A 15,747-nucleotide genomic window follows, 5' to 3' on the forward strand; every position below is an offset into this window, starting at 1 on the left:
GCATTTTGGGAGAGTCAGGTCTGTACCTCTACAACCGACTCTAGTCTCAGCCTGCGGTTAGTGTCCTGACCCTTTCTTGTGTCCTTCCTTTTTTTTGTCTTTTTCTTTGCTGCTCTTGTCAATTTTTGGCTTAATCTGTCTATGCTACAGTAGTTTGTCCTCCCCTCATGTTACATTACCACCAACTGCACACGGTATGTCACTCAAACCAGGACTTAGCTGCTATTGTACATTAGCTAAGTCGTCTGTTACCTACTGTGAAAAGCTGCCCATAGATACACAATATAGGGCAAAAAGTATGTGGACATCCAAACATTTTACCCATATGTGATTGCTGAACATGTCAATCCAAAAGTATGGGCATTAATGTGCTGCTCTAACAGCCTCCTCTCTTCTGGGAAGGCCTTCCACCAAATTTAAGGTCCAACACTCATATTGGTTGATAAAGCCTGGCTCACAGTCGGTGTTCCATTTTATCCCAAAGGTTGGACGCGGTTGAGGTCAGGACTCTGCAGGCCAGTCAAGTTCTTCCACACCACAGTCTGAAAACCATTTCTTTATGGAGCTGGCTTTGTTCATATGGGTATTGTCAAGTTGAAACAGAAAAGAGCCTTCCCCGGACTCTTTTTCCTTTAACTTTCCAATAGTCTGCAGATGCATGTGGACGGGGGTTTATATGCCTAAACATTTTTTAAGCCACAAATGATTTTACATTACACAATATCATGCATTGACATGTTCACATACCAATGTCAATGCCAAATAATTTTACAATTACAGTCCCATAAAGAGGCTAGATATTGAGATATTGTTTTTCCACACAAAAATGGATGTGGAGCGTAATATTAAGGATGTGTTTCAATAGTTTACAAGAACGGTCGCTTGCCTGACACTAGAAATACAGAATGGTTTGGATTTTCAGAAAATTAATTTCTTGACCTATATTTGACATATAACAATAGATAGTGGAACGATACACCCAGGAACACAATGTAACCCATAAAAGGCTTTTTTCATTTCATGTGACCTTTACTTCCCCCTAAGCAGCTGGCAAGATGATATACAGTAGTAAACCAACTACACCACTTACACACTATAGCAGCCAGGCTAACTGAGTCCTGGTTTAGTGAGAACTCAGAGAAAATGGCAGTGTGGTAGGAGGTGGTGCAATAGTAACCAAGCATTTTGAAAACGATTGTATCCTCTCCCCTTGTTCCTTCTCTTGTCTTCTCCCGCCTCTTCTCTTTTCTCACCTTTCCCTTCATTTCCTCACTTCCCCTCTCATCTCTCCTTTCTCTTTTCTCTCCTCCCCCCTTGCCTCCTCTTGTTACTCCCTTCTCCTCTCATTTTCTCACCCATCCATGACAGTACAACTCTAGTGGTACCCTATCGTCTGCATGCTCCTATAGCGCTTAGTGAACTCCCGACTACCCTACTCTCTATATTCTGTCTCTCTCTCCCTCCCTCTCAAACACATCACCAGTCTAGCGTGAAATGGCTCGTATCATCGCCACAACAGCACATCTCACACTGTGAGAGCAGCTCCAACCTAGCTGAGTCTGTACCACCAACCACTAAGCCATCAAATGAAGAGGGAGCGAGTGAAAGAGCAGGAACGAGAAAAGGTTTGAGAGAGAAAAATATACAAAGAAAAGGAAAACTAAAAGAGTCACGAAGGGAAAGAAAAGTAGTGAGTAAGTGAGCCAGAGAAAGAAATGGGATGAAGGAAAAAAAGAGTGATGCAAAGAAAAAGTTTGAAATAGGAGTTGATTGGAAGGAGAGATGGATGAAGTGGAGAGAAAGATAAAAAGGAGGACAAAGATTAAGGGAGAGTAGGAAGGGAAGAGGAGGAGAAATGGGAAGGCAGACCTAGCGGTAAGAGAGGGAAAGTGGAGGGGGAAAAAATGTGCATATGCGTGTGTCGCAAACCTAGCAGTAAATCAGTCTGACAGTGATGGCGGGTTTTGGTATTTTAGGTGGTGGATGCCAACTGCCTCGGGCCAGAAGTCTGAAAACATTTTGTCTGCCATGAAATTGAATTAAACATTATAAGATGTCGTCTTTGTTGAGTCCAATCCTATTTCATCTGAAAAGGCATTTTGTTCAGAAACAAGAACTAATTGGAGCACAACAGCGTGCTAATACAGTACATGAAAAGTTCTCTGTGTATCAGTTAAGTATATCATTTTTGTCCAGAAACCTGCAGGATATGCCACAAAACAGGAAAGAAGCACTGTTTAGATCAAGTTTTTTGTCCAGAAACCTGCAGGATATGCCACAAAACAGGAAAGAAGCACTGTTTAGATCAAGTTTTCATAGACTTTGGTGATGGAAGAAGAAATGTCATTCCTTCCACTATCTAACTTGTTCACCAGCTTCAGTGGAACCAAAAAGCAAACCTTCAAACTACACTTGTGTCTTTCGAGATGGCTACTTTAAGATTAGGTGACGACGATGCCTTGAATTGCTGCACTGACTTGGCCAAGAGACATGTCAGACTACACGTTGAATCCTTTTCAATCATAGCTTGGTTCACCAAGGTTTGGGCAGGAGGGGACAGAGACAGACTTCTGGATGACAAATGTCAAAAAGCATCTAAACCATCACAAAGCACACTTTAGACTTTGTCAAAATAGGACGTAGAAAGAAAATAATTCTGACATGCTAGCCTAACGAGGCATTCTAGATGCAGAATAGTGTCCTCCACTATGACACACTACAGAGGGTAAAATGAAAAATTGTCATCTGATCCTGAAATTAGACCTACAAACACATTCTTTTCTCTGGGGAGACAAGTGGATTCATGATTCATGACTTACTGATAAAGTGTTACACATACTGTAGCACTTGCAAGGTGTTTTAGTTGTTTATCTACTTTTACATTGCCCATGGAATAACTGCATGACATTGATTGTGGTGATGACAGCTGTGGTGATTAAAGGCCTAATTTTCACACCTCTCTCTTCAGCCACAGGACGGTTACCGCTTGGTGCAGCACTTCCAGTTCATCGGCTGGCCGGCCTACAGGGACACCCCTCTCTCTAAACGTTCTATCCTCCAGTTGGTCAGGAGGTTGGCTAAGTGGCAGGAGCAGTATGACGGAGGAGACGGGAGGACCGTGGTACACTGCCTGTAAGTTCAACGCGCACACACAGACACACACATGTAGATGCACATACTCCATAACATGTAATGAAATAGTAGGAAGCGGAAGAAAGGAGGACTGGAACAAGCGCTGCTCACTAGGATGATAGATCAACACAAAATCGTAGAAAGACAAATGTGCCCTTAGAGTGTGTGTGTGTGTGAAAGATGTTGAGATATACTTAACAATGATAAAGTGCACTTTCTCTAAAAGAACGCACACACAGATTTATTACAAAACAAATGTTCACTCCACACACATGAACACATATTCATAGAACCATACACACACACACACACACCCCTTTAAGATAATGCGAGTAGAAGATATGGTATTTCTAGACTCATCCATTCTTCTATCTGGGGCCATTCTTTCATGCTTTATTTTCCTCCACTGATCTGTCAAACATATAGATGGCCTAAACTCAACATTTATGTCAGTTCAGGTATGTCACTTATATAGCTCTAGTTTACTATAAGGAAGCCAAACATACACAGCACTGGTCTAAAAAGTTTAAAAGGACTATTCCTAAATGCTTTAAAAGAAGGTACTAATTCATTATAGTTTAAAAACAATGTCAACCTGGCTCATGTCTAAAACTGAGTTAAGATGTGCCTTTTCTAAGCCTACAATCCACAAATTGCACAGAGATTATCACATTAATTTAAGAGTTAGACCTTATGTCTCTGTTGTTCTGTAGTAGTCTTGGATGATACATTATAGATCGCCCACACACCAAGACCTGCATATGTAAGTCTTTACATTATATCCGGCTCAATTTTAAGCTATAAGGCATTGGTAGAGTTACCATATACGTACATAAAGTAAATGGATTATAGTGAAACTTGGTTGAGCACTTTTGATTTTATACACATTTTATACCAAAATGCAATGTTTGTGAATGTATTGATTTCATGCAAGCACAGCAGTATCACAATTTTGCTGGTAACAATTGTTGGCAATACATACAACTGAATTACAACAATGTGGTGGTTTTGATAGCATACGAGTGGACGTTGCATTCCCTTATTAAGCTTCAAATACATTTGTTATTCTCCCGTTTTATCTGTTTTAGATATGGTAACCTCAGTCTGCAACATGGAGCTTCAAGTCACACAAGTCGCTGTCAGCTTCGATAAATTTAGGTTCTTTATCAGTTTTTGTTCTGAGATATATATTATATAACTGTATATGGTAGTGGGTTATAACAGGAGTAAAATGTTACAGGAGCAGCAACAGTAAAAGTTAGGTACAACGTCAATAGTGGTGTCCTGAGTAGTATTAGTGATAGTAATAGGAAAAAAAACCTAAATAATAGTGATTACACACACGCATGTATATGACTGTGTTTGTACACAAACACTGCTCAGCTCCATACAGTTCCTGTCTGAGCAGAACAAATGAAGCTGATAATGAGGGAGGGAAACAGAGGCTGTAAAATCTATAGACGAGAGATTACAGGGAACTTCGCTAACAAGAACACACACACACTCAAACATTGCCTCAAGCACATCACTGGTGCTCATCCAATCAGCTTCCTCTGTCACAGCTCATTGGACCAATCAGAATTGGCATTGATTTGTTTTTTTTTTTCTAGCTGCGCTGAGGTTTTGTTTTTATCTCTGTGTGAAAGAGAGAGAGTTTTAAATACAAGCTGTTATGGTTAAAACCACTTGTGTCTAATGTAAACTCAAAGAATAGCAAAAAATAATAATAACAGTAATAATAACAGTAACAATAAAATAATAACTTAAATAATTCTAAATTATTTATAAATATGCAGTTTATACCTTAGATTTTTATGCTGCATATGATCAAGACGGTGTAGTCCCTCATTCGTCCAGGAGTGTTCTATCGTAGAAAAGGTTTCAGTCGTAGTCATCTGGACACTGTTTTCAGAATCAAGACGTTTCGGCTCCCATCACTTAACAGTGATGAAGTAGATGCAGCCAGAGAACAATAGGCCTGATTACTGATCACTGGGCCATCTTGAAACTATTAGGTCAGTTTCAGGTGAAACTAGCTATTAACAGATACTCAGGCAGATTCCCTCCTGAGGGCAGGGCTTATGTAACTCAGATTAGCTTAAATTCCCAGTTCCCGTCCAATTTTTTCACAATTAAGAATGACTTCCGGATGGGAGCCGAAACGTCTTGATTCTGAAAACAGTGTCCAGATGACTACGACTGAAACCTTTTCTACGATGCATATGATCAAGTCACTTTATGTTCATAGTAGTAATTTTTTTACATATTTTTTAATGAAATCATTTGCATTTTTAGCTGCAAGGCCTAAATAGTTTGTCACTGAAAGAAACAGTAGGAGCCAGTATCAGTGCTGCTAGCTAAAAAATAACATGACTGGTGGATCTTAATGTGAACTATTAATGCTTATACACAGAATCAATGGTTAAACCCCTAGTGTCTTATAGGAATATAGATAGTGACAGAGATACATATCTCTTTGACACCTAGGTCAAATCAATACCGATAACTACTGATTTCATGGGCTTAACTTCTTATATGTGCATCTGTTGTTTTACAAGAAAATGAAAATGATGTGAAATGCAAATACTGGCAGATAAATAAAGGTAAAAAACAGTTATTTGGGAGCGAAATTCTTTGGTTGTAATCGCCCTACCCTACCCGACCTGCTACCCTGACTGTTACGCTCAACCGCAGTAACTGTGAGTGACGGGGTTGCAAGCTTTCTCCGCTTCTGGCTAAAGTCAGCTACACTGGCTAATCAGCCCCAGCTATTGATTTCACAGACTCAGTAATACCAGAGATAAGGAGAAACATGATGGTTCAATCAGTAGCTGGTGAAAATTGATTATTTTGTCCTGGAGGTTGGAGTCTGATGGGTCTTTAATGCTGAGCACATGTCTCATTTTCAGCAAATCACACTGGGGGAACCTGTTAGAGAATTGTGAGGAGCAGCACACTTAACACATCAATGTGTCTGTGCTGTATTTATTTAAAAGTATATAGATATGTATTTTAGATAGAGGAAAATAACAAATATTTTGTGTTGTCTTGTCCCTGCAGATTCCTAAAGTATTCACAACATGTAGCAGTTCATATCTGAAAAAATGTGGTTCCAAGTATTTCATAAACAACTTGAATCAAACATCAAACATCTCTCTCACAAAGTAACCAGCTACATTGACTGCCAAATTGTTTTGTCTAGATCTTTAGTGCACAGGATTTAGTTCTGAAATTGCAGCGTGACACTGAATTAGCTTGGGGGTGTTAAGCATAGAGCAAGTGAGCACGCCCTTAATGTTGGTAAAAATCCATCATTGCACAGGAAAACTGTTCAAAACTACAGCAAGTATGGTAGGATAAATCAGGATGTAAATCTGTAAAATTGTAATGGATGTTTACGAAAGATAGTTTGGGTAATAATTTGGCTGTTAACATTTGGTTAATAATTGTTGGCTAACCTGGAGGTTTGTTTATTGAAACCTGTATTAGTGTCTCATGTTTCTTGCCTTATTGAACTTCTTTTTAGCGATGTTCCCATGTTAAGGAATTATTTTATTGAGTGCAATGTTATGTTAACTGACATAAACGATGACCAAACCTATGAAGATAAGAAGTTGTGATAATCGGAAATTTTACTTTAACTTAAATTTGCTGAACTTTTCAAGTGACAGACAGAAGAAAATAGTATATCCAGTTCATGCTGTTGCCACAAACTTAACACCTCATACACATGAAGAGTTTTTGGTCATTTCACAAAAAAATGATATTTCCCTGCTTTTTATAAAGGAACATGTCGATTGCAGTTTGCCTTTTATCACCACTAACCAAGTACTAAACCAAAAGCACCAGCATGGACTGCCACAACTTACACCAGCCATTAAAGGAAATAAATACTTTTCACTTGCAAATGAAATTTTCGGTGGCTTCAGTTGCATGCTTGTGGCAGTTTCTTTTCCAGTGAGCTGGTACTTGTTATGAATGAAAGGGCTTATTGTTTGATACTGAGGTTAATAAGCTACCAAACATACAATTTGTGAAAGTTATTCAGTTGCTTTGACCATCAGTACCTCAGTACCACTTGAGTCTTGACCTGTCTTGATTTTATTTGGTTTGCTGGTTGTTCTTCAGTAATTAGGTTTAATGTATTTTAGCCCTAGGATGTATCTGACAGCACTGATGTAAAATGTATTTGCTCTCATTTTTTGCCCTTACCTAGAAATTATCTTTTGACACTGAAGCCAGCATCTAAAAAAACTGAAACTAACATGAAGCCAGAAAAGAAGTGCATAAGGAATACTTTTGCATTTTAAATTTTAGTCTCAAATATTAATATCCAAACCCAGTGTAATGAATACCTGAGGTACTGTGTCCCATTCCAAAATAGATTTACACATGACATTTTTTTTTTTTATTAATAAAACCTGAAAATTATTAGTTCATGAGGTAGAGGTATCACTGTGTTTGAAGGGCTTCTGAGGGAAAAAGGTTTTCAATCATTGGTCTAGTAGCAAATTCTATGAATGCCAAATATTTTCTATTGTTTTTTTTAACCTTCTTTGCCATTTTTGAAAGGATTCAATTATAGGCCTTAAGCAAGAATAAGAAAGTTATTAAAAACTGGACATTATATAAGCTATGAAAATGTGAGAGAAATCTGTTTTACCTCCACAAAAAAAGAGGAGCTATAAGTATAAATACACTTCAGTGTGATACTGAATTAGCTTGTGGGTGTTAAGCATATTATGGCATGCATTTAAATTCCTGATTCACTGTAAAAGCTTGTCAAAAGAATGAAACTAACCTTCACTAAAAGTTTTATAAATAACAAATATTTTCTATTGTTTGTTTTAACCTTCTTTACCACTCTTGAAAGCATTAAATTATAGGCCTTCAGCAAGAATAAGAAAGTTAATAAAATCCGGAAAATTGACCACTAATCTGACACCGTCTAAGATATCCTGATTGGAGAGCAAACTGTGGCCGGTCCTGGAATTGCTAATGCGAGAGTAGGCAGGCAGTGGGTGATTTTTGTGATGGCTGCCACTCAACCTCGCAGTAGCTGAATGTTTTATTCAGTCTGAATACTGAAGGAATTCAGCTGGAACCAGGTGAGACAAGAAAGTCTGGAGCCCTTTTCATGGTAGGTGGTCTGAATGCTGACTGGTGAATGGACCACATAGCCAGTAAACACACAATGTATACACACAAATATGTTTGTATAACTGCATTTTTGTCCATTACATCAAGGTATCCTCTGTATGAAGTCTAAAAAAACTCTAAAATTTAAGGTGAATAAATCTATTCAAATGTCTTAAATCCATTAGTAGACCTCATATTCTTTTGCTCCATGCAGTGACAGGTTTCTTTGTACTGCATGTTCACTCTGTCACGTCCTGTCATTCTTTGTCTCATTTAGCCTTTTCTCAACTTTTATTGTTGTACTTGTTTCACTTTGGGTAGCATTAAAAAAGTCTTATAATATCTCAAATTTGACTTTCCGGAACGTGTATGTACTCTGTACAGTGATTTGCATTTCCGAGAACCTTAATCCCTCTCTTACAAACATAGTTAGGCTTTGTGTATTATTCTCTCTTTGTGGTACAGCTTTTGTAATATTTCACCCATACATGGTAAGAGAAAAAAAGGCTTATTGTTTGTATTAGAATTTCTTCTTGGAATCTTAAGTAGATTCTTAATATCAAATAAATCATTTGTTTTTATGAAATGCCTCAAAGCAATACAGTTTTAGGACAGGTGGTGATTTATGGTCAGCATGTTAATACTCACCATTCCCTATGTAGGACTAACAGGTTTGTGTGTATTTCAAAATAGATTAAAATGCAATCAACCAATCAGAATATTGACATTTTACAAAAACAGCCATAAAGCTAACTCACTTGAACCTGTTTTTTTGACAAACCTGAAGTTTGACAAATCTTTACTATTTTGCCTAATATCTTATAAACACACACACATAAACAAACCTTTGAAGACAGACAATGTAAAATCAGCTGGACTGAAAGAAATAAACATCTTGTAACAAATATGTAACAAAGTGCCTTTCTTTCTCAATCTCAACAGTCATATTTCGCACAGTGCTGTCGGTGGCAGTGCACAAACCAAAATAGCGGTGTGGGGATTTACAATCTATCTGTAAGCCGTTATGCACCGACACATTCCGCACTGAGAATCGAACTGCAGATTTTCTTGTTTGGTATAATTCCTTAATAGGCTAAGAAAAGCGGCACTAATAATTATGACTATGCAATCAGATGTCAGTAACTTAACATTAACTTATTAACGTTAACTTATTAAAAGTAACGTTATTACATAGACATGTATTAAGTAAACATTATGCTAATTCACGGTAACACTGGCCAAATTTCTGCAAGTTTAGGCAAAATCTAGTGTTGCAAATTTCCATAATTATATATTTCAAAAACATTGATGCAATTTAAATCTTGTGTAGTATAATCTCAAGAACAGACAAATCATTATTTCAGGTTTTGTTGTATAGTTTCAGATTAATTTACCTCAAGAGTAAGCTGGGATGACGACTGGGTACCAACCGCGGACTGTCAACCGCATACCACAGGGTTAGCCGGCTAGCTTCTTAGCCTTAGCTAGCTTGGTGACTTCGAGCTAGGTGGGCATGTTTCAGCACCCAGGCACCTCGGGCTCCACCCACGATCCACCTCTTTGCCCATTGTGGTTATCTGGGAGTTGGGCCGAGTGACACGCTGCCAAGATGGCGATGGCCGGCCCAGCCCACTTTTTTGTCACTTGAACGTAAACATGTCATTTTTTGGGCATTTTCGAAAATGGCCGATGCAGTTGTTGGTCTTGGGAGTACAGACTCCACTCTAACCTTTTCCCATACCCTTAAACCTAAAAATGTTGCCTTTTCTAAACAGAAAACTATTCCTCCTACACACAAACATGGGCCTATGCTTGAAATGCAATCACAACAAAGAAACAAATCTTGCTCCTCTTGTAACCTGTTTTATTAAGTTGAATTAAAACCCATTGAAAGTTTTCTCAGTTTGGGGTTCATAGGTTTCAAGAGCATTTTTGAAAGGCTGACACAATCAACCTCAACACAGCAGCTGCAACAAAGCAGAGGCAGGACAGTAACTCTGAGGAAAAGAGAAATGCCTGAAAGGAAACATTGAATTCCATGATAAACACATTTTAAAAAGCAGGGCTCCCAGGGTGATAAAAGGGAAAAGGCAAGTCCTGCTGTTCTGTAAAAGAGGGAAGTGAACATCTCTGACTTTAAAGCAGCTAGTCAAAGCAGCTGGTCTGAAAGACATTTTTTTACATTCTCTTTCTCTTTCTTAATTATACCATTTTCTGTCTTTGATTCAACTCTCATGCTCTCCAGTTCTTATTTTTTCTTTCTATGATCAGCATGCATTTTGGCTTACACACCTAGGTTTCCAGGATGACAATGTTGTTGTTTGATGCTGAAGATCTTGTGTCCTTCCTCCTTCCCACTCTTCCCCTCCTTCCTCCTCCTGCAGTACCGGTGGAGGGCGTTCTGGAACGTTCTGTGCCATCTGCAGCATCAATGAGATGATCCAGCAGCAGAACATTGTGGATGTTTTCCACACCGTCAAAACACTGAGGAACAACAAGACTAATATGGTGGAGACTATGGTGAGGACTCACAACACACACACACACACATTTTTATTGGGAGATGATCAGTATGCAGGTGGTTTTGATAATGAAAACTCTTAAGGAGGTCTTATGATTTAATTTCACATAGAAGTATTAACTTTCATCGGACACATACTGTACACACACTTCATACATACAGTAAATATCTACTTGCTTACCTACATAGATATACAGACATAACAACATACATACTAGGGCTGGAAAACTGACCAAATTTATTGCATTTCCAACATTGTGAATCTCTTACCGACTTTTCAATAAATAAATACTAGAGTGAGAACAGACAATAACCAGTGACATCTAACAAGACATTCAACCAAACATTTAGCCAGAAGTCCAGTCCAATCTCTAAATGTTCATACTGGAAAAATCTAGACAAACTTTTAAAAATAAAGCAAGCACGAGAAAGAAAATCTCACGTACTGATGCATTAAAAAGTTACCATATATAATTAGAGATAAAGGTGACAATTATTTGTGATTTAGACTTTAAATCGTATTGCCTAGACCTTATATGTTAATACATAACTATGCATGTGCCAGCCTTGTTTTCATATTTACTGTACATCCAATGCCAAAGTTCGGTCAGAAGTCAGTGTTCACTGTCAATGCAGGAAGTAGTGCATCCTTTATGTAATCAGTCATGTAAGTAAGGATATGGAGGTAGGGGTGGTAAAGTTCTGCAGTTCACATCCTACAGTTATCGTACAGCTCTATCAGATCTGGAAAACAAAGGATAGCGAAAGTTTAACAAGCAAGCCCGCCTTCTCAATTCCTCTTTTTTTATGCTTTTGTACGGCCTCATTACCTTGTGTGTCATTTTAGATTGTTGATTAAAGATTTATAGTTATTTGTTAATTTATTTATCACCAATTCCACACATATTTTTCAAGCTTTTTAAGCTTATAGCCTTTGAATGTTTTTTCTTTATATTCAAAGTATTTTTCTTTCTTTCCTTTCCACTGTGTGTATATATATCTGTTGATCTGGGTGGCCTTTACAAGGATGAATACATTTGTATTGAATTAAGGTAGAGCAACTTTTTCCCAACTTTAGCTGGTGCTCAGGGAAAGTTAAATTTAAAGATTTTGTTAGAAATTAAATAAAGGTACTTATTTGCTTGGCAATGTATAACAATTAAGAAATAATTTTGCAGATGACTTAACTTTGCTTTTCATTCTGTTCACAGGAACAGTATAAGTTCTGCTATGAAGTGGCGCTAGAGGCGCTCAGCTCCTTCTGATTGGCTGTGAGCTGAAATTCTCTTTTCTGATTCGCCGTTGAAGCTGCCTGTCATTCTCAACGCAACACTGGGATACACAAAGTGCAAAACTGCTTTGTGTTGACCCGAACCCAACCTGTAAGCATGTGTGCCTGTGTGTGTGTGTTTGAGTGTGTGAGAGGGCATGCTTGGGTGCTTGCATATTTGAGTGTGTGTGTGTGTTTGTGTGTGTGTGTGTGTGTATCTATCTATGTGTGTGCCTGTGACAACACACACACAACCTGTACAGAAGAGGGGAAAAAAGTGTCAAACATACACACTGGTGATTTTCATGTGTGTTATCGCTTCAGCGAGACTGGGGACTTTACATGCTTGTACAAAGAAAAAAGAAAAAATGATGTGTTGAAAAACAAAATCAGATGTTTAAAAAAACGCAACTTTTTCCTTCTCTCTCTCTGTCCTCTCTGCTGGGCTGTGATGTGACTATTGTACAGTATTAACTTTTTAGATATATTCTACGCCTTGAATGTTGTCTCCCTCTTAAGACTGGATGCACACTCGAAGATTTTTTGGGAACATTCACATTTAGCTGAGGTTCAAGTGATGCCTTGACTCTGCATTTTGGACTCCAATATTTATCCACCCTGAGTATTTATAGAAAGTAATGAAACTTGTTTGGTTGAGTTTAGCTGAAATGTGGATGTTGTTATTGATGATTCACTTAGCTGGATCAAAGCAAAAACCGTGTTAATATTTCTGGCATTTTTCTTTGAAATCACAAGCTGATGAATTTCCTTGCAGCTAGGGCCTCTTGACATGCGTCACATTTAAATGCTAATGATACTTGTAATTCAGTAATTGGTTACAAAAATTCTTAGTATGGCTTCTTTTCCTTCATACTGCATCAAAGCAAAGTCATTTATGGCTTTCTTTTGACAAACAGTTTTGCTTTTACTGGGGGAAAAAACGGTTGCAAATACTGTTAAAACAGGAAGAAGTGGCATGCCACAGCACTAAACAGACAAAAGAAAAAAAGACCAAATCTTGTTGTTGTTGTTATCTCTGTTCCAGGTTTTTTTGTTTTGTTTTGTTTTGTTTTTTTAATCGGGGTTGTAAGAAAAAAAAAGTTTCATAAATGTTTTTGGATGGCTTTATGTAAAGTCAATCTGGTCAAAGTCTTATAGTGTGCATCCACCCTTACTGTAAATAAGATAAGACAACCACAGTCAAACAAACAGACAAACAACATGCACCAGACACATTACAAATAAAGGTTATCATTTCAAAACACTATCACTCTAAAAAGCTGTGTCAGTGTCATTTTCAGCAACTCTGTGATTATGGTTTGGAAAAAAGTCTTATGTCACCTTACTACAAACTGACATGTTTATATTTTTGCATATTGTACATTTAGCTGACGCCCACATTCAGAGTGACCTACAATGAGGAAGCAGATTAAGTTGTATCCTTAAGGAGACTTTTAGAAAGAACATGGCTGTTTGGTTTGAACTTGTGATGCTCTGGGTACAGGACACTTTTTCAAACAACCAGGTCACCCTGCATCTCTTATGTGGCATGAACTGCACTCACATATGTACTTGATGAAAATGAAGACATCCATACGGTCATTCCAGATGAAAAACTAAACAAAATGTATTCTACTTGTTCTATTTTTTATTTATTTATTTATTTTTTTTGTCCAGTTGGTTTATGTGGTTTTGAATACTTGCTTTGACTTGAAACTGCTGAAAAGACAATGAACAAACTGGGATAAATTATTAACTGAAATAGACTGAAATTATTAAAAGCAATCAATAAATACAGTGTAGCTTGTATATTTATAAAGTTGGTTTTGAATATTTGGACTTAACCTAGGCTATGAAAATTGTGTATTTGCAATGCAAAATACATACAGGGAAACATGACATCTTTGCGCACATTGTTTTTCCCATTATATATTAGTATTAGACAAGCGTTAGTCTCTAAAATATGATCATTCAAAGAAATTCTGAAATTAGTTGCAAATCAGAATTGGACATGAAAGACTGCAGTGTAAAGTTTACCCACGGTGATTAAAAAGATAGATTTGTTAAGTTTCCTTGATTTAGATCAGATCCATAAGCCATAGTATGTTTCATGTAATGCATTCTGGATACATTTCAGTGAAAAAGAAGCTTGGGGATTAGACCGTTTTCCGAGCCTGCCATCTATCATTAAAATTACAACACAAAGGCAAAGAGACAGGTCACATTTACTTTTCCTCTGTAAACAAAGCCTCAAACAAATTTGCTTTTTTCTAAGCCCATTGAGGTGTGCAGGTTTAAAAATTCATTTGACAAACTCACTCCTCAGTCTAATAGGAAATTATTATTATCTCAGTTGATGGTTGACCCCAGGGTGGAAGAAGGTCAACATGGCTGACAGTTCAGTTGCCACTGCAGCTCAAAAGGACATGTGTTGGAGAGTGGGAGTTAATGAGAATTATACAGGATGTGACGCTGACCTCAGCTTCCCATTATCTCCTCATCTGATCAGACTTTTGTCTTTTAATGTTTTACTTTCTCTGTTGCCCATTTGAAGATGTGAGGAAGACAACAAGCTAATTTGAAAGATGCACTTCCTGTTTTTGTTTTAGCACCCTCTGAACTGTTTTGAGTCAAAAGAACTGCGATAATATTTAGGGATTCTTGGGCACTTTTGGGGACTAAAGCATAGTGAAAGTGTAGGCTGAGGTAATATGGCCGATAAAAGAACATGACACCAGATTAAGGGCTTCATTTTCAAATATCAGATCTGTTTTAGAAGAATCATTGAAACTAATGACAAAAGTAATTTTGTAAGCCAATAGCTTAAAAAAAACTAATTGTAACCCATAATGTGATTTACTTGTATGTCAGCCGTCCATTCATACCAACAGCTGTCAGTATTTTGAGACAATTGATTACCCAGTTTGGAATGAAACTTCACATTTCACAAAGGTGAAGGTCTGGTGAACATTTGTTTAGTTAGCAAAGTTTGCTCGTAGGTGTCAATGCTCTTGACCAGAACTGGCATACTTGTGGCAAAATGTTGTGGCAAACTGTTCAGTCTGCGCTTATGTTATTTTTGTTTGCTGGAGTCCAGTCAGGCTTCTAAATGGACATATCAAGACAAAGACAGTAAGAGTGTTGTATTGAAGACAATGTGAATGCCAGAAATGTTTATCATTTTTATTCCCACTACGGCTTTATTTTATTGGCTTGGTTCATGGTCGTTCATCTGTATTATATATTTTGTTTGTTTTCTTTGACATTTTTTTGGCCTGAATTTGTAAATTTCTTTTGTATAATTATTATTCTGATGATTATTTGTCTTGCAAAGTGTTGTTTAGATCTGGTGATGCCATTACCATTGGTTGTTTAGTTGTTTGAAATGTGGTTACATGAAATAAAGGGACCAAAATCTTGAATGTGATCTCATCTCTCTCTTTACAGCCTCTAATTATGAATTCAAATTTTCTGCATTTATCTGAGGGATGACATGAGAAAATATACCTGTGATCCTATAGCTCTTAAAGGACCAGTGTGTAACATTTAGGAGCCGCTATTGGCAGAAATGGAATATGGAATATGTTTATGTAGTTTTCACTTACTTATATTTGTATTTTTAACTGCAAGTCAATATTTTTTATCATTATTATTATATTATTATCTTACTTATCTGTATATATTC

General features: G+C 37.4%; 1 protein-coding gene and 1 long non-coding RNA gene across 16 annotated transcripts in view; one reads left to right on the forward strand and one right to left on the reverse strand.

Annotated features, from left to right (window-relative positions):
- Window positions 1-15,484, forward strand: part of ptprt (protein tyrosine phosphatase receptor type T) — a 341,042-nt gene extending 325,558 nt beyond the window's left edge. For all 14 annotated transcript variants that reach the window (XM_044221198.1, XM_044221225.1, XM_044221272.1 and 11 more), the window contains 3 exons: window positions 2,969-3,132; window positions 10,656-10,791; window positions 12,004-15,484. In XM_044221198.1, the coding sequence (XP_044077133.1) occupies window positions 2,969-3,132; window positions 10,656-10,791; window positions 12,004-12,057 (354 nt within the window). In that variant the 3' untranslated portion in view covers window positions 12,058-15,484. The remainder of the gene's footprint in view (window positions 1-2,968; window positions 3,133-10,655; window positions 10,792-12,003) is intronic.
- Window positions 10,877-15,747, reverse strand: part of LOC122887795 — a 118,714-nt gene continuing 113,843 nt past the window's right edge. For both annotated transcript variants that reach the window (XR_006380612.1, XR_006380610.1), the window contains one exon: window positions 10,877-11,536. This is a non-coding gene — a long non-coding RNA (uncharacterized LOC122887795). The remainder of the gene's footprint in view (window positions 11,537-15,747) is intronic.

Source organism: Siniperca chuatsi, linkage group LG2 (genome assembly GCF_020085105.1).
Source record: "Siniperca chuatsi isolate FFG_IHB_CAS linkage group LG2, ASM2008510v1, whole genome shotgun sequence".
Classification (NCBI taxonomy): Eukaryota; Metazoa; Chordata; class Actinopteri; order Centrarchiformes; family Sinipercidae; genus Siniperca; species Siniperca chuatsi.